General features: G+C 40.5%; 2 protein-coding genes across 3 annotated transcripts in view; both read right to left on the minus strand.

The window, feature by feature from the left end:
• Positions 1-220: 220 nt before the first annotated feature.
• Positions 221-6,836, minus strand: fkbp8 (FKBP prolyl isomerase 8). Its single transcript, XM_022205826.2, has 9 exons — positions 6,696-6,836; positions 5,879-6,150; positions 5,523-5,692; positions 5,278-5,366; positions 4,788-5,008; positions 4,039-4,211; positions 3,874-3,951; positions 1,802-1,939; positions 221-1,652 (listed from the first exon to the last, which is right to left on the minus strand). Exons 2-9 carry the CDS (start codon positions 6,135-6,137, stop codon positions 1,566-1,568), a joined length of 1,215 nt encoding a protein of 404 aa, XP_022061518.1. The 5' UTR covers positions 6,138-6,150; positions 6,696-6,836; the 3' UTR covers positions 221-1,565.
• Positions 6,837-8,159: 1,323 nt separating this feature from the next.
• ssbp4 (single stranded DNA binding protein 4) overlaps positions 8,160-25,994 on the minus strand; it is a 110,636-nt gene continuing 92,801 nt past the window's right edge. For both annotated transcript variants that reach the window (XM_022205825.2, XM_051947068.1), the window contains 12 exons: positions 23,738-23,821; positions 21,291-21,417; positions 21,108-21,175; positions 19,821-19,885; positions 17,030-17,075; positions 16,891-16,926; positions 16,701-16,755; positions 13,689-13,759; positions 13,436-13,514; positions 13,048-13,076; positions 12,856-12,957; positions 8,160-11,252 (listed from right to left, as the gene is read on the minus strand). In XM_022205825.2, coding sequence (XP_022061517.1) covers positions 11,223-11,252; positions 12,856-12,957; positions 13,048-13,076; positions 13,436-13,514; positions 13,689-13,759; positions 16,701-16,755; positions 16,891-16,926; positions 17,030-17,075; positions 19,821-19,885; positions 21,108-21,175; positions 21,291-21,417; positions 23,738-23,821 — 792 coding nt within the window. In that variant the 3' untranslated portion in view covers positions 8,160-11,222. The remainder of the gene's footprint in view (positions 11,253-12,855; positions 12,958-13,047; positions 13,077-13,435; positions 13,515-13,688; positions 13,760-16,700; positions 16,756-16,890; positions 16,927-17,029; positions 17,076-19,820; positions 19,886-21,107; positions 21,176-21,290; positions 21,418-23,737; positions 23,822-25,994) is intronic.

A 25,994-nucleotide genomic window follows, 5' to 3' on the forward strand; every position in this document is an offset into this window, starting at 1 on the left:
CATACTTAGTAGTCTCGTAAATACTTTCAAATTGAACACGAGTGTCTGTAGTAATGACATTTTTAAATCCAATCAGCCCATTATTATAAAGGATAAATACAGCAGAGAACATGTAATCGCAGATATATCAAGAACACCACATGACATCCCTCCACAGCTGTCAATACTCCATTACACACACTGATATAAAGTGTCACAACACACAAAAAAGAAACTGCAGTTTGATAATAGATATATTTTATTGGTGATGAATACAAATTTAACAAAAGCAGGCAACGCCAGGAACTTTTCGGATCACTGAATATGTCGGCGAATGTTAAGGGTTTATGCAACTTTTGGCTCTATCGTCCGACCATCTACTCTGATGAAACCATGGAGTTGGTAGAGTCACATTTAGTGTATGTAAGAAAGCTATGAGCAAAAACAGTGGAATAAATTAACATCTACAAGGAACGTAATTTAAAGAAAACTTCACAGGAGGACAAAAATAAACAAACCCGACATCATACTTGTTCAACATTTGGTCATAGTCATCAAAAACTGAGGTATAATCGATTAAAATTAAAGTCAACTCTCCTTCGGCCACACCAGAGAAAGTCGTTGTACCATCACTGCCATGGTTTTAAAGGTAATAACTGCATCTTCATTACAAAAAAAAATGGGTCATTTGAGAAACACTGACAAGAAAGTACAGTACATCTACATCAGCAGATGATTTTATGAATGTACACACGAGTGACCAAATCTCCAGCTATAAATTGCAATCCAGTACTATATTACGACCTTTGTTTGTTGATTTAGACATGTTTTCAGTTGCATATTGCTCGATGAGGCTGCAGTTTGTTGCTTTTCATTTAACTGCATTATGTTGTGATGTGTTTTGTACACTTTTGCCTTCAATATTGTGTGTCCTAACCTGTGAAACTCCGCATATACAACAAGAAATGGGTTTAAAACAGAAAACAACTCAAGAAAAACTGAGAACTTTAAGTAAGGTAGCAAAACCGGAACGACTGTTGGATTGCATTTCTTCGTACAAGTGTTATTTGTCTGGTCACTCAGTATGAAACGCTGTCCTGCGACAAAGTGAAATCCCATCTCTACGGTAAAATAACTGCACAATGTGATGCTTTAAAACTATAGCATAACCATAGGACAATATCACAACAGCTATTTTTAAAAATATTTTTAAATAGCTACTATCTGCATCTATTTTTCATTTCAAATGCTCAAATGATCCAACATTAACTACTGAAGACACAAACAATGGCAGCCAACAAAAAAAAAAAAGAAAAACTATCCGGCAATGTGACAGATACGCATGAACCTACACATGTACAGGGTTGGAAATATATTTTCCCATACGCAATTAGTGATGATTTAGTATTTGTCACAAATAGTTCTCAAACATAGCAGAGAAAAGAGAGTGACAGTGAGGAGGCAACTGACCGACTGACATTTCCGCCCCCTTTGGCCAGAGGTCAGAAGGCACTGCCAGCTGTGCTTCTGTGATTAGGCTCTCCCACTGCTCAGGACTGGTCAGGCCGTCACTACAGGCTCTTGCTTCAATTTCTAGCAGCTATGACAACGGATAAAGCTACGCCACCGATGGCTACTGCAGTGGCACCAAAAAGCCACTTCCAGCTGAAACCCTGGGGAAATAAATGTACAGTGCATGTTAGGTAGACTGAATATATCGACACAGACAAAAACTCAAATGGAAGATATTCATCCGACTGAAAATATTCATTCATTAAAAACACATTATGCAGACATTTTTCTGAGGGAATGGCTGTCTCACCCATGAAGACTTGGCCCGGTGTTTCTGCGTGCCGCTGCTACTGGAGGGATTACCCAGCATCTTCTTATACATGGCTTGCTCTGCTCCCCTCTGCTCCGAGTGCTTCTTCACCAGCTTGGAGAGCTCTGCATGGATTGTCTATACAAAAGAGACGAGACAAAATGATATCGCAGGCTCCAGTTCCAATCTGTCTCACAAAAACATGCAGAAAACAAAGTCCTGCTACGATAAAACAACCCGAGTTTGATTTCCTTGGTAATGATAACGTGTCAGGATGATAACAACCCTTACATCAACAGACACAAGCAGTGACCAAGTGGTCTGGAAAGCACAAAAAATAGCCATAATCACCAGGCTTCTCAAAAGAAATATGACCAATATTGTTTTCTTTAATCATTATGGTTGGAAGAAGCATTGATTAAACGCTTAACATAAATAAATACCGGAAAAGTGTTTATGCTATTCTTTGCTGTCTTCCAAGAAATCACAGGCTTGCAACACAAAATTAGCCTGCAATTTTGCCCACATGTCCACACAATTATTCCAGGATATGGGTTCAGTTATTGTTCCAGCATGGTCTCAGATCTGAGTCACTTCGCTGCTCTTAAAGCCGGTAAGTGACTAAGCAGACCAGGGTTTGCAGAGCCAAAAAACATTTCTGCTTAGTAAAAGCACTCCAGAATAACTGATAGAGCGCCATTACGTAGAGTTTACAGCAATGTTCACTAATAGTAATTGTATTTTTGAGTGCAGTCCACCTGTGAGGCTCAGTAGGAAGAGAATCAGTATGTCTGTCTGTGTAAGGTCCTACCCTGAGGATTTCACTGTTCCTTCCTGCTGCTAAGAGTTTGAAGATACATTTGAAGCAGGGTACCCTTGGCAAGTTGGCACTGCTATTATACAATCAACTACCCACCAAAAATCACCAAAATGACAACACTGACTTGTCCCCGGGGGAAAGGATAAAATAAGCTGAACAAATGTGTAACATCCTGTCCTTAGAGCATGTGTGTCCAAATACTGGGCTGAGACAGTCTGAGGCCGTCTAAACTGGAACTGTCAGGCTGCATGCCATTTCATAAAGTAAACAAACAGGCAAATAAATCTCCTGTGATCCATACCAGTTTATGATAGAGGGCGTGAATAGCTGACACCAGTGTAAAAAAAGTGAGACAGTATGTCTCTCAGTGCTCTGTGAAGAAAAAGACAGTGCGTCATCTTGTCACTTCATGATGCCTGTGCCTGTTTAAGACCGCCTCATTGATTATAATGAGAGCGTCTTGGCATTGTCACTGAAGCACACCCACTGTTCTTGCTGCTAGAACATGGGGTTATTTAAGGAGCCTCGATTATTGTCATAGAACCGAGAGACAAATCCATTTCAGCATTAAAACATCAAATCTAGCACCAAATTAGAAATGCATGGATAAACGCACACACACACCACTGCAGACATACACAAGGACGAAAGTCATGAAACGGAACTCTGCCAGGTAAAAGGGCTTTTAGGTGCAAAACATCTACAACATGTTCATACTGCAGATATAGAAACAATAACTATTCAGATACTTCAGATTCCCGTTATTTCAGCAACTCGCCTAGGATACATGAACAGAAAATGTGGTAGTGCATAGCATTTACACTGCATTTGTTGGCTGAAAAGTGGTGTACAGGCCATGTGCTGTTTGACAGATTGGTGTAGGACTGAAGTTCTGGGCACGAGTAGCATGCTGCTGCAGCTCACAGCTGATCCAAGAAGCCCACACACTTGGATAAATTCTGTGAGATGGTCTTGTGCAGCCAAAGAACCACATATACCCAGTTGTATAAGCAGGAGAACAGAAACAGTGGCACGGCGTTGGATATGGATGGGGTGCAGGGCAAACCTATTTACAGCAACAACATGAAAACAGATCCTCTGAAATGATGAATCAGCAGTCCACCTGACCTTGCGCCGCTACTAAAATTATATTCTCCCCTATAGCACCATCTACTGGCCATACAAGCAGACTGTCATTTCTCCATCTGAAAACACAAACTACCAAATACTAATGATATGATTACAAAAATACCTTGTTGCTTGGCTCCAGCTTCAGTGCCTTCCTCAGCGTTTGAATGGCTTCCGTGTATTCCCCTTGCAGAGCCAGTACCTAAAGCGAGAAGACAACTGATAACAAGAGAGTCTACGAGAGTTTAATAAAAACAAAAGAAACTGAAAGAACCAAAACAACACGTACCTTGCCCATGCGGAAAAGCGCTTTTATATTGTCTGGCTGGTGAGCAAGTGCTGAGACACAAGACTTAAGGGCTGCATCGTAGTGGTCCAGTTTCAGCTGAGAGGCAGCCATGTTGTTTAGACACTTCACTTTCACATCCATCAACTCATTTTCCTCCTCAGGGGTAATGTCAACTGGAACAGAAGACACAACAACTTTGAAATAATAATAAAAATAAAACTGCAAAAAGGTCATTGAAATCAGAACCATGGACTTAGACCTGAAGGAGATTTGCCGTTTATTTAGCCAGGTGTATTTCACATTAGGCTCACTATTGTGGTTGTGAGCGTCATGCTAACTTTGCACTCTTCACCTCCATTGTAGAGATTACAGGAAAAGAGGAATTACACTAAACAGCTTGTGAACAGCTGAAGTGCTCCAAAAAAGTGGATTGTCTTCATGAATTATTATTATTATTCTAACCCGAAGCAAACACTGAAATCTGTTACGTTATTCTGTGCATGCAAGTTTAGAATTACTGTCTCCAACAGTGGATCATTAAAATGATCGAAACTAAGTGTATCATTAGTTAATCAATTACATTTTCCTTTCTTTTCACTAGGATGGAGTTGCAGAAACATTTAAATTTGCAATGGGCTCCTCTTTCTTTGACGGGAAACTTGCAAAACTCTATAATGAAAGACAACAACAGTAAGGATGCCCTATTTTATTTCAGTATAACTTTCACCGACTTTGTACGCGAGTCTCACCTTTAGAACTAGACTCTGTTATCTGCAAAGCAATGCTGTATGAGTTTACAGCGAAAGCATAGTCCCCACGTTGATAATGGACATTGCCCCGCTCTCTCTTACGGCTGGCCAGGGCAATCTTTTCCGGTGGGGGCAGCAGCTCTAGGTCTGGAGCATCAGTCGCTTCCAGCAGTTCCACTTCAAGAGAAAGCTCCGCATTTGGCGAAACCTCGGGTTCAAGACTGACAAGAGGAAGAAACACAGTCAAAGCCAGGAGATGAGGAAGTAAAACACACCATTCATTACATTTTAATTTATGTGCACATCCAAGCAGAGAAAATTAAGCTATGCCATTTTGCTCTAAGTCAAGAATGGGAGTTAATATCTTTTTGTGAACAGTAAAATTAAAGGTAAGTCGAAAATGCAGCTTTTATATGATCGGATTTTTTTTTGCCTACAATACTAGTGCAGTTCTGTAGCTTTTTCCAGTTAAATTAAAACATTTTCCTACCTTCCTCGGGCACCATATGCATATTTTGCATCAGTCTGGATGAGTGCCTTCTCTCTCATTTCCATGAGCTGCACTGTCAGATCTAATGCCTAAAAGAAGTAAATTACTGTTATATACGATGTAAAACTGACTGCTACCATTAGCATAAAGATAATTACATACAACCCAGCATATAAAAGTGAAACTCCTGCATACATTCTTCATCACTTACAAGAAAGACAAAACTTGAGAGAATGTAGCTCTACCTGTAAAACATCCCCATCTCCCAGAGTGAAAGAAAGGTCAGGCTGCTCCGCTACAAGTGTTCCATCCATCAGATAGGTTTTAAGATTAATCTTTACATTCTGTCCTTTCTGTGGCCGACTGTCTCGCCCTTGCCCTGCCTCCAGTACTTTTTTCTTCAGCTGGTCATTACCTGGAGACAGACACAGTTACAGTGATTTCAGTCATTTACAGCACAGATCACTGTCCAATGGCTGGAGCAATCACAAGTCAAAAATGTGCTTGGAAATCGCAAGGCTTTGGGCTCTGGTTGTGGATTTGAGAAAGGAATCTGATCAACTTTAAGCAGGCATATATTCTAGTATATCATGTCACATACCTAATACATCAAGCCATTCATCCTCTTGACCTGAGGGTTCTGGGTCCATGTCTGCATTTTTATTTTCTGACTTATCTGTCTTTTTTCCCTTCCCACCCCCGGCATCTTCCAGAGGAGGGGGGTCGTCATCAATGTCATCTTCATCTAAAACCTCGAAGTCTTCCCCGCTGTCCAGCAATGAGGTCTGCCCATTCTTCTTTACTGATGGCGCATTGTCACGACTATCTAGAGCGTCCATGGTTTCCGCTTTTTCAGTCATTTATTCAGTCCCTCTGATGAAACAAGAGGAGAAAGAACACAACTTCATAACATGCAGCCTTATATACTTCTCAAGCTGCCCTAAACCGGAATTCTAGTTACGTATAAACCCACATCACAGTTTAAAGATTAATCCGCTGCTATCTCTCGTGATAATAACAGTGAGTTTGCTCTCATGCTAACACCTAAATATAATCGAATGCCACACGAAACAGTCCAACACTGTTGTAATATCAAACAGACCGCGTTGCAACATAAGCAGAACTTCCCCCTGACTTACCTACTATCGGCTATGCGACAAAAGCAAAGCTAGCCACACGTTTTCCAGAAGTTTCTGGCAAGTTATTTTACTGCTGCTGTGTCCTCAAACGGCTAGCAGGCTACTAGCATTAGCTGTAATCTAGCTAGTTGTGTAGCTAGACAGCTAGTTACTGCTAATGTGACAATTTATACTATGTCTTTCAATGAATCATTCTTTTTATCGGCTTCAAAAAGAGGAAGGCATCCTGAATGCCATGTATGATAAAAGTTTTTTTATCAAAATAAAGGGTTACTTTACCTTCAGATACTATCTATGAAGAGCCTTGTTTTGGTCCTGGGCAACCTTCCCGTCAGTTTACAGCAATGAAGTTTGGTTGTTGTTGGGCACAAGGAACCCAACGAGGCTTATGTGTGTCGATAAATGTCCAACATGAAACTGACTTCGTCGCAGCGTATCACTAATGTCAACAAGCTGCTTCCTGTTAACCTTGAGCTCCTGCTCCTCTATTGGATATTAGTGTGCATATTAATATTTTTGCTAAACAGGTATTCAGATGACTGCAGTTCAGTTACTCACATTAGAAAATTAGGACCTAAAATGATTCATGGCAGATTGAGAGCATTCACTTATCATTAAATTACAAAATTGCCAATGACTGAGCTTCTGAATGCACACAGCGACTTTAGAGTAATATTTACAGATTTAAAATTAGTAAGGTTATTGTAGTGTATAGGTTTAACCTAAAGCAATTCTGTTCTATATAGCTTTAATCAAACATTTTTAAAGGCTTCTAATAAAATATTTAAAAAGTGAAACTAAAGCACTCTTCCTTACCACATACAACAAATATTTTTGAAATTAACCACTGTTTTTCCACATCTTTGCCAAAAGCTAAATTAAAGAGCAGAGTCCACTGGAAATGTGTTTTTTAAAAGATTAACAGCAGTTCGAGGAAAAGCATATAATTGGTTACTTGCACCTTTATTGTAAATACCAGCAATTCTGGCACCTTTTTTGTTCGACCACTACAATTCGCATATTAACTAGATAGTATTTTCTACAGGGTTTCTGCAGTAATCAGCCAGTCAAATTGAATGCTTTTTAATGCCATTTTAATGCTATACTGCAAAAAATGTTAATGCCATGACTGTGAACTTAACAAATTACACAGGTTTGGGTTTTTTTTGTAACAGATGATTTTTATATTTAAACTGTCAGTATATTTCAGTATTTCTGAATCCGGAAACCACCCCTGACCACCCAGGGGCTGCAGTCATTCTCTGAATTCCACGTTTTTCAGCCATTTTTGTGTGAATTTTCATTTCCCAGCTATCCTCCACCTGGTCCAGCCTGTCAGCCACTTTCCAAACATGCAGTTTTTGGCAACTGCACCCAACCGGCTGGAACAATTACCACAATGCTTCGGCATGTTTACGCAGATGCACGTAACTGACGAACTGCAGTCTATAATCACATATTATATTATTATTGTCAAATATTTTTCTTGAAAACTGCAGAAATAATTTTCAATGCCACTGAGAAACAAATTGAATGTTTTAATACCATATAAGGCCTTAATTTTCGCAAAATCAATTTAATGACTATTAATGCCTTTAATGCCCTGCAGAAACCCTGTTCTACATCTGTTTTTCTTGAATGGAACATGTGTGAGCTACTGGATACCTTGACTCAATCAATCAATCTATCAATTTATGGCTGAAAGTTAAATGTGAGCTCAGAGAAGAGATTCAAACAACCAGGAAAAATCAAATGACATTTATTATTGATGCATTGTTTCTTTTCTGATAAGCAAATTATCTGTTTTTCTTTCAGTCTAAAGAAACTTTACAATATAAAGAAACATACAAAGAACATCTTTATTACCTACACAAGACACCTAAGTCCCTAAGACAAGATTCTGAACTATCCTACCATGAAATACAAAGCAAACCCAAGAGACAGACTGCTTCATATTGAATACTGCCGTGTCATCAGAAAGGACCATGAATGGTACAGGAGAATCATTTATATCCCCTTTCCTTTTGAATCCCCCACCCCTCCCCGACTCAATATAACCACCCCACCCAACCAGCAAATCTTCCTAATGGTACAGTATTATACATCACAATAGAAGTACAGAGATGGCCAACGATCGATATACACAGAGGACTGAGAGAGGATCAGTGAGAGAGCTTCAAACTATACAACGCTATTACAGGAGCGAATAGCAAAGGACACAGTTTTTCCCCATAAGTATTACTTTTTGATCTGTTCTTAATTTAAAATGAGGTTTCTCTTTAAGTATTTTTTACCTTTTTAAAAGTTTTCTTAAATCGATAAAAATCCTTCATATTAAAAACTGCAATGTGAGGTCACATGTTTTTTTTGTTTTCGTGAGAAGATGCCCTTTGGAAAAAATTATTCACACGATTTCTCAAAACCAACAGCAACTTTGAACTGAAACACAAGGAGTCAAGGGCAGAGCGAGGACGCTACAGCACGTTTGCTTCTCTCTGTCCTGTCCTCTCTCTGTCCCATCCTCCCCACCATACAAGTCTTTAGTATACAGTCTGCATTAGGAGTGTTACTGTATTCTATACACTTAGCCACGTTTAACTGTATTCTATAAATTTAGCCACATGAGCCAAATAGTCACCTTTCTCTATGAAAAAACATGGACAGTTTTTATTTATAATTTACTTTCAGCTGTATTCATTGGTAGTGACTGACATATCAAAACATGTCAATGATATCAAAATGCATTATACAGTATTTACAAAAAAGAAAAATTAAAAGGTGGGGGTTTGGGACGGGTTTGGAGGAAAGAAGGGAGGTGTGTGTCACTACATAGACGGAAAACACTGGAGAGAGTGATTCCCAGGCCACCGAAAGCCAAATCCTGGAGATCTCCCTGTTGAATTCTGGGTACAATCTGTTCACATTGAAATCAGGCAATTAATAAGTACATCACCATCACCCACAGAGGCTACAATGTTTGTTAAGGTATTGTTGAACACAGCTGTCATGTGAGTGCAAGTGTGGAGTCGTGAGACATAAATTTATCCCTTTGAAAACAGTGAGTGTTGATCAGGCCAAGAACATACAGAAAGAAAACAAATTAAATAGCGTATAATATGGAACTATGCTTTTCCTTGTGTGCAGATTCTATGGGCTTTTTTTCTCCTCAGCTGAATACGTTTAAAAAAAAAGAAAATCTGCTGAAAACAATCCACAAAATGGAAATATATCCATTACAAAGGTTCCTCTTCTTTGTGGCTGCGTGGTCCCATCATCTAAACTCCCATACTGAGAGGAACCGGTTGATGGGAAAACTCCACAGAGACAGTTACTGTCTGGGTTAAGAAAGCGGATCATACAGGATCTGTGAGTTCAACCCAAAGTCAAAAAAAAAAGAAAGGAAAAAAAGGCTTCACGAGCGCATCAGAGGTCCCGCGATCTCTCCGAGTCCAAAAGGAGACGCTGAAAAGAGACCAGAGTGAAGCCCGAGAGGGAAAACGGGGCCGCTTTGGAGTCAGTCCACAACGAGGTCGAACATAGTGATGAAGGGGAACAGGAACCACATTTTTAGGATTCACAGACAACTTGTAAATAACAAATCATAAAACAACCACAATACAAGCTAAATATGCTGTATTTACATACAAAGACCAAATCCACAGAAGAGACAAGAGGATCCACAAAATGCTCTCCATCTCTGCCTGTTACTGAATTAGAAATGGCACCTGTCCCGAAATCCTCAGAGCAATTTTCGAGCAGTTAAACGGTTGTGAGAAGGGTTTGCTTATAAAGACGAGATACCTACACACCCGAACATTCAGGTGCATCAACAGACAGTTTGTACCAGAAGCAGCGACACTCCGAGCCAGTCTCTGCTTTAACTGCATGGCTAGTTTACTCTGAGGTATGAACGCCTCAGCCAAACTACCTCACCAGGAGAATTAGTCTTCCTGTGAAGGCTTAGGGACAACATTTAGGAGCCAAAGACACAAACTACGAGTTCAGAAAGAAGTACGTGAAGTGACGAAAAACAAGACAAAAACAACAAATAACCTAAAATCATGTAAACAGAAAAATCATTGTGCATTTTTCGAGTGTGTGCTTATTCTGTCATTGTTGATGCTGCTGCTGCTGCTGAGATAAGATGTGCCCTTTACAGGAAATCATAACTACATTAGTAGAATAATATCAATTATGAAAATTAGAACAATAATATTATCATCAACAGCAAAAAATACAAACATTTAATGAAAACCATTCTTGCCCTAAAATAACATTATCAGTTCATCTTTTTTTTGTCTTTTTTTAAAATCAATCCTGCCGCAGGAGCAGAGTTTTTTAAATGAGGGTGTTCGGCCCAGCGTCAGTCAGCTACTGCGAGCCCTCGTAGTTGGTGATCAGCATGATATAATGGTGGGTGATGGTGGGATAGAGCTGAATGCAGTGGGGCATCTTGAACCGAATCGGGCCTGGTGGTTTTGGATTTGGGAGAGGCGGGCTCGGGGCATGTTCGGCCTCTCACTGTCTGAGGGGCCCTCGACGAAGGAAGAGGAGGTTCCTTCCTGCCGCTCGGAGGCCGTTTCATGCCCTCACAACCATTTTGCAGGCGTTGGGATGTGGGGCCTTGAGGGGAGTCCTGCTTTCCAGGGGAATCCCCAGGGGCTGTGTGGCGCAGCACCGTCCACGGAGAGGAGGAGGAGGGAGGAAGGACAGGGAGGGAAATGCAAGACGCACCGGGGGTCGATGGGAAAGGGAGATAAAGGGAGATGAAAAAGTAAAATAAAAGATAAAATAAAATAAAAAAAATCACACACTCATCGTCATGTTGGGTGAATACTGTAAAGAGAGAGAAAAAAGACAGGGAGGGGAGAAAAGATAAGCCAATACTATATTAAACTTGTTACACTACTCAGTTTACAATGAAAGCAATACAGCTACCTAAATTAAAAATGCCATGTCCAGTACACCAGCCTTTTGCAGCAAACACTAAACCCTCTCTAATTTATTTTCTATGTCAGTAAACCAAGCAAGCAGAGCAGAGTCCAGCCCAAGGAGAAAATGTTAGGGAATTTCAGATCACAGTGACGGTACAGTCTCTTCATTAATCACTCCATGACAATCTCTACATGCATCAGAGAAAGCATATTGTGTGTTTTTGTCCATGCTTGTGTCTGTGCATGCTGTGTTTGTGTGTTTGAGTAAAGTTGCAGGATATGACACATTGGACTAATTTCAGTTTAGCCATGAGGGGTGATTTGAAACCCACGAAAAGGAATTTCGTGGTGCTGTGTGCAAAACAGAGCAGGACCCAGTTTCACAAACACATTTTTGATTGTTCTGTAGATTTTTGCTCCAAGGTTCATCGAAAGCAAGACAATTTAACAAAAATAAAGACTTATTTTAACCCCCTCAACCATAAGTTTCTGTATGTTTTCTTGTCACTTTTCCACTCACTCTGGGCTAATAACTAAAGGTAGAGGGATTCCAACAACATCTTCTGGGCAGTTTAAATGCAACAAATGATAAAAATCAAAAGGTAATTTTAGTTGATTATTCACTTTACAACAATGGAAAAAACTGTGACTCAACATGTACAACATTTTTCCTAGAGCCCACAGCTGTTTAAAAATAAACAGTGGCTCTACATACTATACATATTTTCCTACTTGCAGTTTTAATTTGTTTTCTTGTCTCCCTGTCTGCTCCGTGTGATCACAGTCTGAAGATCAGCCCGGTTCAGCTGAAAAGTCCCTAAATTTCTGTTGAATGCTGGTGAGTCACAAATAGTTTCCCAGTTGCACAGACTAGGGCAGAATTATTATTTGTTTCTTGTTTTTTACAGAAAATTATTAGAGTAGACATTTTATTTTTGGCAAATATTTAATTGAGACATGTAAAATGATGTGTTTATGAAGAAATATCGCGGTTGTAAGCTTAGATTTGTTAGAATCTGATGTTTTTTTTCTGTTCTTACAGTTTCTGACTTTGATATATTGCGCATTTATGATGTTTATTTTAAGACAACATGCCTTTTGAGAATTTTGGAGTTCAGAGGGCGAATTCGGAAAAGCCTCAATCCAATTAAGAACTTTTTCTCTGCAACAATAGACATCTGCTGACTACTGCTGAATTTCTTATGACTCAGTAACCTGTGTAAACTATATTACAGTGAAACATTCTGTAATCAGATAGCAAAAGCACCGAGCTCTGGTACATTATTCATTAGAATACTGGAGTGTTTCTACACGGGTATTCTGTTAGCCATGTTTTTAGTTTGGAAAATATCTAGATCTACCCACGATTTAGTCCTGCTTGAGAGTCTGTCTTTATGAAACTGGGCTGAAGTTGCCATCGACGGCTGGCACATACAATCATCTAATGTTCGTTTTGTGAGGTAAATGTCATTGTTTCGAGGCGTGCTGCATGACACGATACTCACACTTTCACTTTGGAATGGGTTTAAAAAGTTGCCTGCCATCTCGCCGTCGTCCCGCGGAGTGCCGGGAGGATTGTTCATGCCTGCCATATTGTTGGGAGAATTCTACAACACAGATGAAGCAAACAAGTCAGAAAAAAAGAACTCACAGAGACGAGCAAATAGACTGACAGACGAAGAGTTAGTCAGTCTTACCTTTGGCAACCCATCCATGTCACCAGAGCCTGTGATTAGAAATAAAACAGAAAAATTTGCATTAACTGTTCAGCGCCAGTAGAAACCAACCTGCCCTCTCACTACTAATAGCCTTTAATTAAGCCATTTGTTTCAGATACAGATGAGCACAAACTCCACCAGCTTCACTGATCCCGTCTCAAACATCGAGACAATCAATTGGCCTCCTCACTGCCCCACTAATCTGTTTTAGGTTTGATCAATACTAGAAGAAAACACTTCCTCTACCTGCCATAAGAGGGCAGAGTCTTACTGCTAAAAGCTTGTCTTCAGAGACAGTCACAGGTTTCAGTGAATATACTGAAGAGCCAATACCGAGCAGCTGCTGCATACATCTGAAGTTACTCACCTAGTGATCCGTTCATATGATGCTGCTCCATAGCACCCATTCCACCCATGGGCCCATCAGGACCTGGTCCCATCGGGAACTAAAGAAAAATGAGAAATATTTGAGTCATTAATATTTGTGCAGCCAAAAATCACACATTTGCCATTTACTTTTTTCAGGCATAAGACTGATTGGACATAAAATAGAAAAATAAATTCAAGATGAAAAGCAGAAACCCTGAAGCGGCTTACTGGGAGTCAAAATGAGAACTTACATTAGGTCTGTTTCCACCAGGGCCGATGGGGTTCATCATTGTGTAGATGTTTTCACTTGAATTTGTTGAATCTGTGAAGAGAGAGCAGTAAAATGTTTAAAATGAGAAGAAGTACCTGCAGATAAGGTGTTTTCATGTCCAGTATGGGATGGGGTAAAACATAGGGAATAACGAAGACACTATGGTGACTGTCTTTCCTTGTATTTTACGTTGCTTCAGTTAAATTTTGCCATAATTCTGCCACAGCCCAAGACAAACACCATCTGTACGTAACTGCCAGTTTCTGGTGTAAGTAAATCTGTCTGTCAATGAGTCCACTAACAGCTCTCTGCAATGTACAATGAAAGAAACCTATTATCCCTCCTATTCATGTAATAAGGGGATTAGTTATTATATGGACAGCTCCGGCAACTTAGGAACAACCAGTACATGCTGTGTCGCTTCTCTTTTGTCCGTCTATGTGTCCTAAAAGGATTCACAAGGATGAGGTGACCTTGATCTGACATTGCAGGTAGAAAGTTGTGAGCAGATAACTGAGAAAAGCAAAAAAAGAAAAAAGAAAAAAAAAGAAAAACAAATTGAAAGACAGGGCTGGGGATGGATACAATACGTGCAGAGCGGTGAAGAAATCCTGCCTGTTAGTGTCCCTGAATGTGGCATTGTCGTGACTGAAGGAGGGGGGCAAATCTGAATGTGAGGTGTGCATTTCTGTGGGAGGTTTGTGTATGTGTGTGTGCACAGTCTTGGCGACTGCAGTGGAAATATGCCTTCCCTCCCGGTGTACGTGTGAGCAGGACTGCAAAAGGTTTCCGCGTAACATATCACAATAGAGGTATGTATATAAATAATAAATAGTGGACACAAAGAGAAGGCTCTCCGCGGGCCAACAGAAACAGAACATCTACAGGATATCAGCCCACAGTGCATTGTTCTCAGCCAATCCTCCACAGGCGCGTTATTGACGGGCCAAAGCTGAGACGGAACAGACGCTTGATGGCGGGCTGACGTGCCTCTTCTGTCTCGACCGTGACAAAACACAGCTTACGACGCTAAAATATGTTCTCCGTATGCGCCTCAAGTGGAAATCCGTGACACAATAAACGCAGGTACCTCTGTAGGGACTCGGTTCATGTGCGAGGCGAGGTGAACATTTATAGGAAATGACCCTCGAATCAGCTACTTCAGGCTTTCTGTTCTCCTAGTCTCACTCATTGGATGTCGGCTGTGTGGACAGGCCTGCCATTGGCCGATCATTTCAGTCGGCATTGTCCATCCGTTCCCTATCTGTGTGGTACCATTTTTGTTTGCCCTGGCACCCGGCAAAAACCTCTGAGCAGCAACTTCCTCTACAAGAAATGAAACTCAAACTTTTGATGAGGACTTACAGGTTGCCAGCTCTGCTATTTAATTTTGGTGAACTGTCCAATACCAAAGCCATAACCTTTGCTTAGCCCCGCCCACAATGTCTGCGATTGGTTTATTAAAGAAATACAAACTGTTTCTCCCCCTATAGCCAACTAATAGTGAGGTGTAGAAAGATGATGTTCTACAGAATGGGCTGGCAAAGCAAAACTGGAGCCATGGGGCTCACAAGGTGACGTAATAGTTTTGCAACCACTTCACCCACAACATTAATTCTAAGCGCACAAAAGCAACAACAAAAAACAGTTACAGAGGATGTCCCAATCAAGTTTGCTTTTACTCCAGATCCGATCCATTTAATATTTACCAGTAGTACCTGGTTGTCTTTAATGCTGTGGCGACCACAGGAGACAGGCAAGCACAAATTATTCAGAGTTTAGCTGTTAAAAGGAGCACCGTGATAAAGACTTTTATGAGGCTTAGTGACTGCAGTTCAGCAAACTGTATTTAAATTTAACTTACATATCTCAGGACAGAGATAAACAATTTCAATGGAATCTATAATGGACATATTCAGAGTTTTTGGTGTGCTTTTGTGTGAGTATGCATACAAATAAATATTTGAGCATAGGTTTGTAGCAATACTCTTGGCTCCAATATTCTTAGTAGTTATTGGATGTTGCTCCAGTTCTAAAAGTATGTGCACAACAGGACAACTTACGGAACCAACGTAGCTGCTGTTTGTTGTGTTAGTCTTTATTTTAGGTTGTTGGTGGCGATTGTGAGCACGGTATTGAAGGCTCATATCATTTTACTAATTTCAGCTTCCTCGTCTCCTCTGTCCTCCGTTCTCCTGCCCTTGACCCAGAAATCAATCTTGGTGCAAAATTGCAAAGGACAACTCAATTCCTAAAATGCATCTCAAGGACAAAAGATTGAAGCGGCTGTAATGAGTGACGATGCAAAGATCCATCCTCAATTAAATCTTTTTTTGCAAAAATTTATAATATGCATACATTCTCATAGCAAATGCCACATTGTGAATTGAATTCAGAGTAAACGGACATTGTAAGTTAACATGAACACTGTTCTGCTTATGTGGCAGAGATTGGAAAATGCTGTGGTAGGTTTCAACAAAACAAAGGAAAGATACACGTCAGATTTAAGCAACATGAGGACAAGAGTCAAGGAAAGGAACCAAGGATGTATGAACTTGGAAATGAGATGAGGGGACATGAGAGCAGAAAAAAAACTGACACTGGTTGTTATTGTCTTTTCTGAGTTTAACCCAACAGCATCAAGCTCTGCCTAGCAGTTTATAAAGGTTGTATCTAACCTAGATTTGGTTCTTTTTTTCTCACCAAAAATTGCCCTGAAAGAAGCTTTACAGGGGTGGTTCTTGCCTACAACGGCTCGCATATTCTTAAATATAGCAAGTGCAATATCTTTGCATTTTAAATGTCTTACATTTTTTGAAAAACTTCCTCACAGCTCAATTCTTCAAGTGTTTAGAGTTCTATCTCTGTGTGTCTCCCAAAGAGAAGCATGTATCTGACAGAAAACAGATCTGATGTTTCTTAGAGAGACCCTCCTTCAGTGAACACTGGATAAAAGTAGAAATCAGAAGGGAAACTGGAGCGCATAACTCACCTCCGGGGCTAGGCATGATGGGAGTTCCTGGTGGGCCGCCTCCCCCTGGAGGGCCCTGAGGGGTGAGAGGAAGAGAAGGAGAGAGATGAGCGCTGAGTGCATCTCGATGGCAGCGTGCCTGTTAGATATCACAGCATGACAGGTAATTTATGGCCCGTGGTTGAACAGGAGTTCATGACGGGACACTTACCACATAGTTGCCTGGAGATGAAGATGAATAAGCTATCTGTGGAGAGAGAATAGACCCGAGGTGAAACAAAACATGAGACACGGTTATTGTAAACACACTCAGTCATGTAGGAATAAAGATGTTAGAGGAGGTGACTCACTGAGTTGGTGTTGGGGTTTGGCCATGGACCTCTTCCACCGGGACCCCTGAAGACGAAAACAGACAGAAAGACAAATATATTAGAAGATTTGTCACTGTTTACATGTTATTTTTCTTGACATCAGTCAGTGACATTCAGATAAATACCCGTCATTAGTTTATAATCGAGAAAAAATGTGTTAGTGTGTGAGTGTATGGTCGTAGGAGAAAAACGTACAAAAATTTCTAATAATTCCTAATATTTGATCATTTCTTAAAGGGGAGTTGTGCTTGCTCAGTAATAATAAGACAAATGCAATCCAACATATTAGAATTTAATAAACTTTATAAATTAGGAAAATCAAGTTTTTTTAAAATTAATTTTCTTACAGACTGCAGTCATTGTTTTGGGGACAAATGAGTCAATTAGGACCAGAAATCATTTAGACAGGCCAAGTTTTTATTCAGTATTTTAGTACTTCACTGTTCTCTGTTTCCTCTCTGGTTTTAAAGGTTCAGTTCCGTTAATGTGTGCAACAACCTTTAAAAATCCTGGGCCCTTCTGAACTGTCACCCTACCCTCAAGTTGACTTTTATTGCTAAAGTTCTTGAAAAAAATAAGTGTCTAAGCAACTGCTTTCTGCTGTGGAAAATAGTTCGAGTTTTGAAAATTTGGACTTGGCTCTGGCAAATACCACATCACAGAGATTGCTCTTTTGAAGGTCACCAGTAGCTTCCCAGTGACTCCTGATGCAGACATGTGCTCCCTTCTAGTGCTGCTGGACATGAGTGCAGCCTCAGGAACAGCTTAACCACAACACGGTGTTTTAATAGACAGATTGAGGCACAGTGAGCGTGTCTACAGCACACTCTTGAAGTGGTTTGTCTCTTAAAAAGGGTGGGCCATGTGTCTGTCAATAATTACACCTCTTCGTTAGCACACTTGAAGTACGGTGTGCCTCAGGGGTCAATTCTAGGTTCACATCGTATTTCCCGAAACTTCCCCTGGGGCATATTTTTCATAGCTAGTTTTCATGTTATGCTGATGATACTCAGTTGTACCTTCCTGTTAGACCCAACAGCCCTGGCATGGGGACTTCCCTTAAACATTGCCTATGTAGCATAAAAAATTGAATACCAAAAAGTTTACCAGCAAACTGAGACACAGGTCATTCTTGCCTGGACTTCTTCGTTTTTGCTCAAAAGGATTGCATCTGTTGCAAGGAATCTTTAGGTTTTATTTTGTAGACATTTAAAGTTTGATCAGCAAAGAAAGGAGTTAGTAGAGCTCTGCTTTTTAAAATCATCTTAGAAATATTAAAAAAAAACATCAACTTTTCTTTTTTGAACAAACTGAATGACCAAATCTTGAAATAAAAGCCCACATCATTATTTATCCAAACCAGAAACTGCAGAAACAGAAAGATTTGTTTGATTTTTAAAATTTCTGACGGTCCTTGAACTGCTGATCAGTGATGTGCAGTTTGAAACGCACTCCATTTAAAAATGTCTCTGTGAAAAATTGCCAACAAAGAGACAATTTACATTAATCTGATTCTGTAGAAAGACAAAAAATTGTGTGTTCTCAATGGCAACTGCGTGGCCACAACTAACTCGGCTTGTAATCTAAAGTTTTTTCAAAAAGTTCTCTCTCCTTCTAGCCATGGTTGTGCTCTTTCCATAGAAGTGCAGGACTTTATATTGCAGGGAAAAAATGAGCCCACAGTGAGGAAAAATGTTACAGGAGCGATGTCCCAGAAACGGCTTAGGGTCCATAAGCTTAAAGACACAATTTCATATGCTTTTTTCCCATTACAATGGTACTTTACCTTGTTTTAGCCAAAAATCTATTGATCGACTTCGGGCTGTTCAGAACACATCACTCCTGTTTAAGCTACTTTACACCTGCGTTTCAGAAATGAGTTGAAGATCTTATTGATTACTTTTAAGGCTCTACATGGCCTTTCTTCCAGCTACATCACTGACCTTTCACTGCCAAGTGAACCAGTACGCAGCTTAAAATCCTCAGGCTTTTATCCGTTCAGGACACCTGATTGAAAACTAAAGAGCGTTTGCAGTCAGGGCCCTTCAAGATAGGCCTTTTAAATCTCCTCTTAAAACATATCTTTATTCTAAGACCCAATCCTGACTTTTATAAGAAATTTCACTTCATTTTAATGCACCTTTTCAAAAATTCCCTCGTTGAAATAATCTCATTACTTCAAGTTTTATTCTCACTTTTCATTATTTCTGTATCTGCTCTATATTACGCCCACTTAATTTTACTTTGTCATTAACTTTGTGTCTTCTCTCTTCAGCAGTTAGTGCCTTTTCCTCTCTGTCATTAGTGTTTGTTGATCACATTTGCTCATTTTCTTCTAATCGCATCCCAACCAGCCAAGTTAGGAGGCCACTGATCTTGAGCCTGATTCTGCTGGAGGTTTCTTCCACTCAAAAAGAAATTTTTTCTTCACACTGTTGCCAATTCTAAGAAGGAACAGTTCAGTGCCGTATAAAAAAAAACATTATTATTGCTGTAAGCACACCACATTTTTTCCTTTACTTATTTAGACAAGAGAAAACTATAAATATTATGGCAATCTGTGCCTTAGAATTAAAGTTTCACAAACTATAATGTTTTTGTTTATGATTATATATGATTTTGGTACATCCATCTTATCAGTTTTCTGAGAATTATGTATTATTTTAACTGAGCAGTGACAGCTAAAGCGCAAAAGTAACATCTAGGTTGTTGGGAAAAAATCCCACATTTTTTTGTGGTAAAACAAAAACTTCTTTTGCAGTCTGCTTACATGTTCATGCCTGGCATTCCTGGCCCCATGGAGTTGGGAGGCGGCCTCATCCCTCCGCCGTAGTTCTGCACGAAAAGATGAACACATCGTCAGTACAAAGTCTCACACCTGCTCCGTCTAAAGGGTTGAATCTTAATGAAGGTCAGCGACGATCATGTCTCCCACTAACTAGTGTTTAATTATGTGCATGTATGAGCCGTGTGTGGGCTGCTTGGAGTGGGCTGTGTGTGCAAGCAGCCAGCTGTGTGTGTCTGTGTGTGTGTGTGTGTGTTTGCCTGTATATGTTGTGAGTGTCTGTAAATGCGCCTCTGTGTGGCCACGCTGCCTCCGCGTTTGTGTGCATGTTTTCATGGCTGCCCAGTGGGCGGGTTCGGCTGGCGCTACATGCATGTACTTGGGTATGCATGTGTGTGTTTGACTGAGTGAGCGAGTGGCGGGGCAGGCCAGAGAGCAGCTCCACTCAGAGGAAGAGTTTTGTTCAGCAGACGATTACACTTGTCGAGCAGATGCCACACCAGCTGCTTGTACGCTCGCTGCCAAAGTCACCGAGCCAGGGTGGCACAGAGAGGGGCCGAAGGGCACGGGGAGAGAGAGAGAGAGTGTGTGTTTGTGTCTTTGTGCGAGGTGACGCTGCAGTGTGAGGTTGCTGGGTGCAGAATGAAGCAGCTGTCTGGTAATGGTAATTCAAAAGGACACTGTTGTTTAAGCATCTTATGTATTACAATAAATCACATTAACACAAATTAAAGTGATAAAAAGGAAACCAACGGCGCCAACTTTGGCACCGTTTTTGGGTAAAAATGTGTCGGTGGTGACTCGCTCATTGCCGTCTGAGTATTCCGCCTCTGTTCGTCTCCCTACGTGGGAGTCGGCAAGCAGGATTTAACATGTAGAACTGGCGTTAGCAGTGGGTGAGCTCTGGCCGGAGCCAAGCTAATCATCAGAGCGCTTCTGACATTTAAAGGCAAAGTTATGAGGTTGGCCGAACCAAAATTCCTCTTCGGCAGGAGAAAAAAATTATCTCCATGCTGTTTATAGGCTGCTGGTTTGACATTATGGTGGTTTTTATGGGAACCCTTAATGAAGGGCAACAAAACATTGGGTTTGCTCATAAACTGACAGTCCAAGCTCTAAATGTGGCTGTGTGGCAGCTGCAGAGTGGGAGTACAGTGGGCTGGTAATGCTGAAGGACACCATCCCCTGTCGTGACTTGGTTTAGTACACAGCACTTTATGCTTCACTCTCTGTGACAGTTTCACTCTTATCACCATTATAAGTGGTACCTACCTGTGGGCCCATGCCTCCCATACCTCGGGGGGGATTCATTCTCATTGGACCTCCCATGTTTGGATGCCCTGTGGTGGAACACAGACAGAATTAGCATTAGAGCATTAATAATGATTAGAAAATGTTGTCATTCTGAAGGCGATCTAAGCTTTCCTGAAGCACCATCACCGTGTTTGTCAGTACCTTGAGGTCTGGTGGGGTCCAGGGTGTTTGGAAGGAGAGGCTGTGACCCGGGGATGCTCCCAGGAGGCTGATTTGGCATACGGAGGGAGGGCCTTGGACCACCAGGGTACCGTGGAGACATGAATGGCTGCAAAGAGGTAAGAGGAAGCAAAGTGTTGTATTTCAGGATGATCACAAATAGGAAATTTCTTAAGTGAAGGCCAGGACTTCAGCATCTTAAATATGTTTGTTCATGAGTTCATGACACTCTGAGACAAGGCTTTGTACAAGAAAACAAAAAAGTAAAAAAAAAAATGAATGGAGATAAAATGACAGAAAGCTGTGCACATGATAGAAAATTCTGCAGAATATCACAGCATACATGTATCAGCATGGCATTGGCATTTTCCACTGGATAAGCATCAAAATCAACTTAACCTTCTGAACCATAAAATATAATTAATCAGAGTGAGAGAATGTGTCATCCACATCTTATCATCAAAATAACTTCATTCTACATGTCTCATTTAAAATTTTGCAAAAAATAAAGTCTTTGCATGAATTTGATACTGTAAAAAGCAAAAAATTCTGTGTTCCTCTGCAGAACTGAGTCACCATAAGTAAGTCAAATGCAAAGTGACAAAAGTCCAGGGACTTTCAAGCTAAACTGGGCTGAACTTCGGGCTGTTTTTTCACAGAGCAAATAGGGCACAAGTATGAAAATAAACGTAAAATTTAAGTAGTATAATATCGAAACTATTTGACTAATAGTCATAATTGAATTAAAAACAAGTCATACTGCACAGAAGACATGCTGCAGTTGTTGTGTTTCCACAGAAGTGCGGGACTTTATATTTCAAATTAGAAATTAGCCCCCATTGAGCAAAAATGTGACAAAAGTAAAAAACATCCAAAAACTGCTTGGAGCTCAGAGGGCCAATAACATCCCATGTATAAATCCCAAATCTTGTGTTTGTTTTTATGAGGTACAGAGTCCTTTTGCATGTTTTGAATGAAATAAGCACACATCTTGATAACACGTGATAAATAATGTAATAATAATATTCTTATTTCTATTAGCCAAAATTAAGCTTTTCTTAACTTGATGTATCTGTGCAAATTTTCTCTTTAGATGCCGTCAGATTTCCACATAGAAAGACTGTGAAGTGACATTTACTCATCTGTGGTGGTTAAACAAGGCACAAAAGGTTTAGTAAACCCGTCTTTCTAGCAGTGTAACCGATTGATCCACTTTCTAGTGTTATCCCTGTGTGTCAGCAGGGGGAGCTATTGTGTTGAATAATAATATCCTGCTGTAGTTTTGTTAAATTTTCCAAGAAGGAGGGGCTTGTCATTAAGTTTTGGAAAGTAAGACCTCAGGTGGTAAAAGCCATTAGGATAAAGGTAAAGGAGGACAGATAAGTGCGAGTTAGAGAAAGAGAGAGAGACGGAAACAAAAAACAAGCAGGATGAAAACTCGGACTGGAGGAAGAATATGAAAGGGAGGCGCAGCGGAAACAAAACGTTCTACATCTAAAAGGTGTGTGGTGCCGGACATTTTCATACCGTCTCTGTGCAACCACACAGACAAAGATTCTGCCCAGATAGCGTGATTCATAACAGAAACAAGACACATGTTTTCAGCAGAGAAGGGACAAGGAGGAGGAGAAGCTGTCCGGGACACAGAGCCAGAGCACAACTAGTGAATAATGTAAAGCACCACAGACAGATGGTTTTCAGAATTACCTATGAGAGCATGCCGCTGCAAACTACAAATACCCACAACCCAGTGAGCCATGATTCAGTGTCGGATGATAAGAATTAAATCCAACTATTTAAGCATCAACGTGCCGATTTGAATGCTGATTGGTTGAGAGTTGCGTGTTTTGGTCACGGAGCACGAGCAGCAGAATTACGTTCATATCTCCACGCAGAGATAAGCAGCACAAATACAACAGGATGCTACATTACAGAGGTAATTACATACTGCATGTTTTGGTGTCCATTTGGGGCAAGTGGAGGACGAGTTATATAATTACAATTAGTCCTGGAGGCGAGAACTGACTTACTACCGTTCTCTTTTTCGAGCCTCTTGTGCTTCTCGGCTCTTCTCCGCCTTCTTTGACCATGTTGTGGTGGGTTTGTGCATGAAGAGCTGCACAGTGTCAGGCTGTGCTGCAATATTAATGGTCTATTGATGGACTATGAGATGGTGAGTGCTGGGCAGAGGGAGAGAGGAGGCCCTCCAGATGCACCTCCGCTCCTTACAGCTGGGCCAACACAGCTAAATTATTCATCCCCTCCACCATTGTGGATGCTGCCTGTCCTGCCTGTTAGCACAACAAGGGACCCGTGTGCTGTTTGTGTACACCGCTGAGCGAATGAAGGAGTGAAGGGGTGAAGGAGTGAAATCGACAGTGGGCTTACAGACAGAACTACGCAGGATGGTGCAGATGCTTCTTTCTTACCTGTCCATGAGGTCCCATCATGGGATTGCTGGGATTGTGTGGGGGAGGCTGCGTGTGAGGGGAAGGCTGAGATCCTGGAGGACCCTGGTGAAGAAAAGATATAAAGATGTCAATAAAGTGCTACAAGAATGTACAAAGACAACAAAGCACTGCATTTAAAGGGTCGGTTCACCAGAACTGACTGCAAAAAAAATCCCAACTTTGGCTCCGGTTTATTGCCCAAACGTAAAACTTCCATCCTTAGATCTTCACCTCCAACCCAATTTGACACAAGTGACTGGAACTGTGTCATTACTGGAAATCTCTATTTAGTGTCAACATTTGGCCGGATCTTGTGATGCACAAAATCCAAAAATCACCAAAATCAAGCATAATCAGCTAGAATAATACTGAGACGTTGGAAATCATCTTTTCCATGTTGTTTTTTTGGAATACATGGACCTTTAATGGTATAAAATGGTTGGATTTGAACGAGTACATACAGAGTAATAAGAAGAGAAAATATTTTTTGTCTGGAGCTTCTTTGTAGCCTCGATGGAGGAAACGTCTGACTAAATTTGCTCTGGCACCTGATACAGACTGGCACCTGCTGCGATGACTCAAGGCACTTTTTCAAAAAAAATAAAATAAAAAAATACAACTTCATGTGTCCACTGGAATGTTTGTTTCGTTTTGTCTGTGGTTATGTCTCATATTGAAGTGTTATAGATGGGCGATGCACTGTCTGGGTTGGTTTTAGGGTAGAAATGTTCATGTATCTAAGTCTGTTATACTCCTCCTCTGCACTGCCCGATGTGTTATGTGTAGTCTGCTCTGTCAAAAATATGTTCATTAAACATATCACTATAGTTCAATGCATGTCCAACATTTTAAACTATCACATGATTGGATAAATGCTTCGATACATCTAAATCTTAAATCAAGCTGAAATGACAGAAAATGCTGGTCATGTTAAAAAGCAGCTGGCATAATCAGCTCAATGAACATCAGATTCATCTTCAAATTCAAGCTGAACCCTCCGAACCACAAAACACAACCTGTCTGAACCTGTCTGATCTGAATCACTGGATTTTCAACTTGTCGATGGACCATGAACTGCTCATCTACAAGATACTGTTCTTTCATGAAGCCTAAGTGTAGCACAAAATCTTTATACTTCATTATATTTGCTTTATTCTGCATGCCTTATTTTAAAATTTGACAATAATAAACCAACTGCACTAAGCAGATTCTGTGAAAAACTAAATATTTGTGGTCCTTGGTGCAACTGAGAAGCCGTAAAATGCCAAAAAATGGCAACATTACACCATTTATCAGAGCCAAAAATTGTAAAAACGTAAAGATTTGTCAGATTTTTAATGATCTGTGACGTGCTGTTTGGTCACAATCTTTATCCAAATCTAAGCTATCTGTTTATTTGATATGTCTTACTTAAACAAAAATGCCAAAAATATACCAACTGCACTAAATAGATTCAGTAAAAACTAAAAAATTCTGTATTCATTAGTGCAACTGAGATGCCATGAGTTTCTCAGCTGCAACCAACGGTCTACTGGCAAAAAATGAGAGATTTTGTGACTGAACTGGGCTGAGCTGCAGGTTGTGTTGTCTAAGAGCGTGTAGAAGACATTAAGGAAAAGCGTGTAAACCAATTAAAAATACCACGAGTAAAATGTACCATTTTTTCAGTACTGCAACAGCTGGGGGCAAAAAATGCTCTAAATGGTGGTAAAACAAATAATCAAATAGTTAATCGACATAAGACAGCTGGGATAGAATCCAGCCAACCCGCAAAACTAATGAGGATCAAGCGGTGTCCAGATAATGGTTGGATAGATATCTATATCCATATCTAAATAATAAATAGTTGACAGTAACGCTTCCAATCCCACAGAGAATCAACATCAAGCGTAGAGCAATTGAGGCGCATTGAGTCGATTGTTCTGAGTTTGTTGGTATGTAAGATTCAATTCAACTCTCTTCAAAAACAACACTATGAAGCAATTAAAAACACTCCAACCACCACTCAGGCTCTTAGCAGATGAATGATACCTGACTGGTGTGACACTGAGGAGAGACAAAGTAAATGAGTGGCTGCTAAGAAAGACAGAAGATTACCGACGCTGAAAAGCTGTGAAGACGGAGGGAAGAAACCAAACTCTGATGGGATGGCACTGCTGGAATAATAAGCTCATATTCAGCAAAGCAGCTGCTTCTGAACCTTATCGGTCAAAATCTGAAAGCCCAAAAGTGAACA

The sequence above is a fragment of the Acanthochromis polyacanthus genome, chromosome 4 (genome assembly GCF_021347895.1).
Source record: "Acanthochromis polyacanthus isolate Apoly-LR-REF ecotype Palm Island chromosome 4, KAUST_Apoly_ChrSc, whole genome shotgun sequence".
Lineage (NCBI taxonomy): Eukaryota > Metazoa > Chordata > Actinopteri > Pomacentridae > Acanthochromis > Acanthochromis polyacanthus.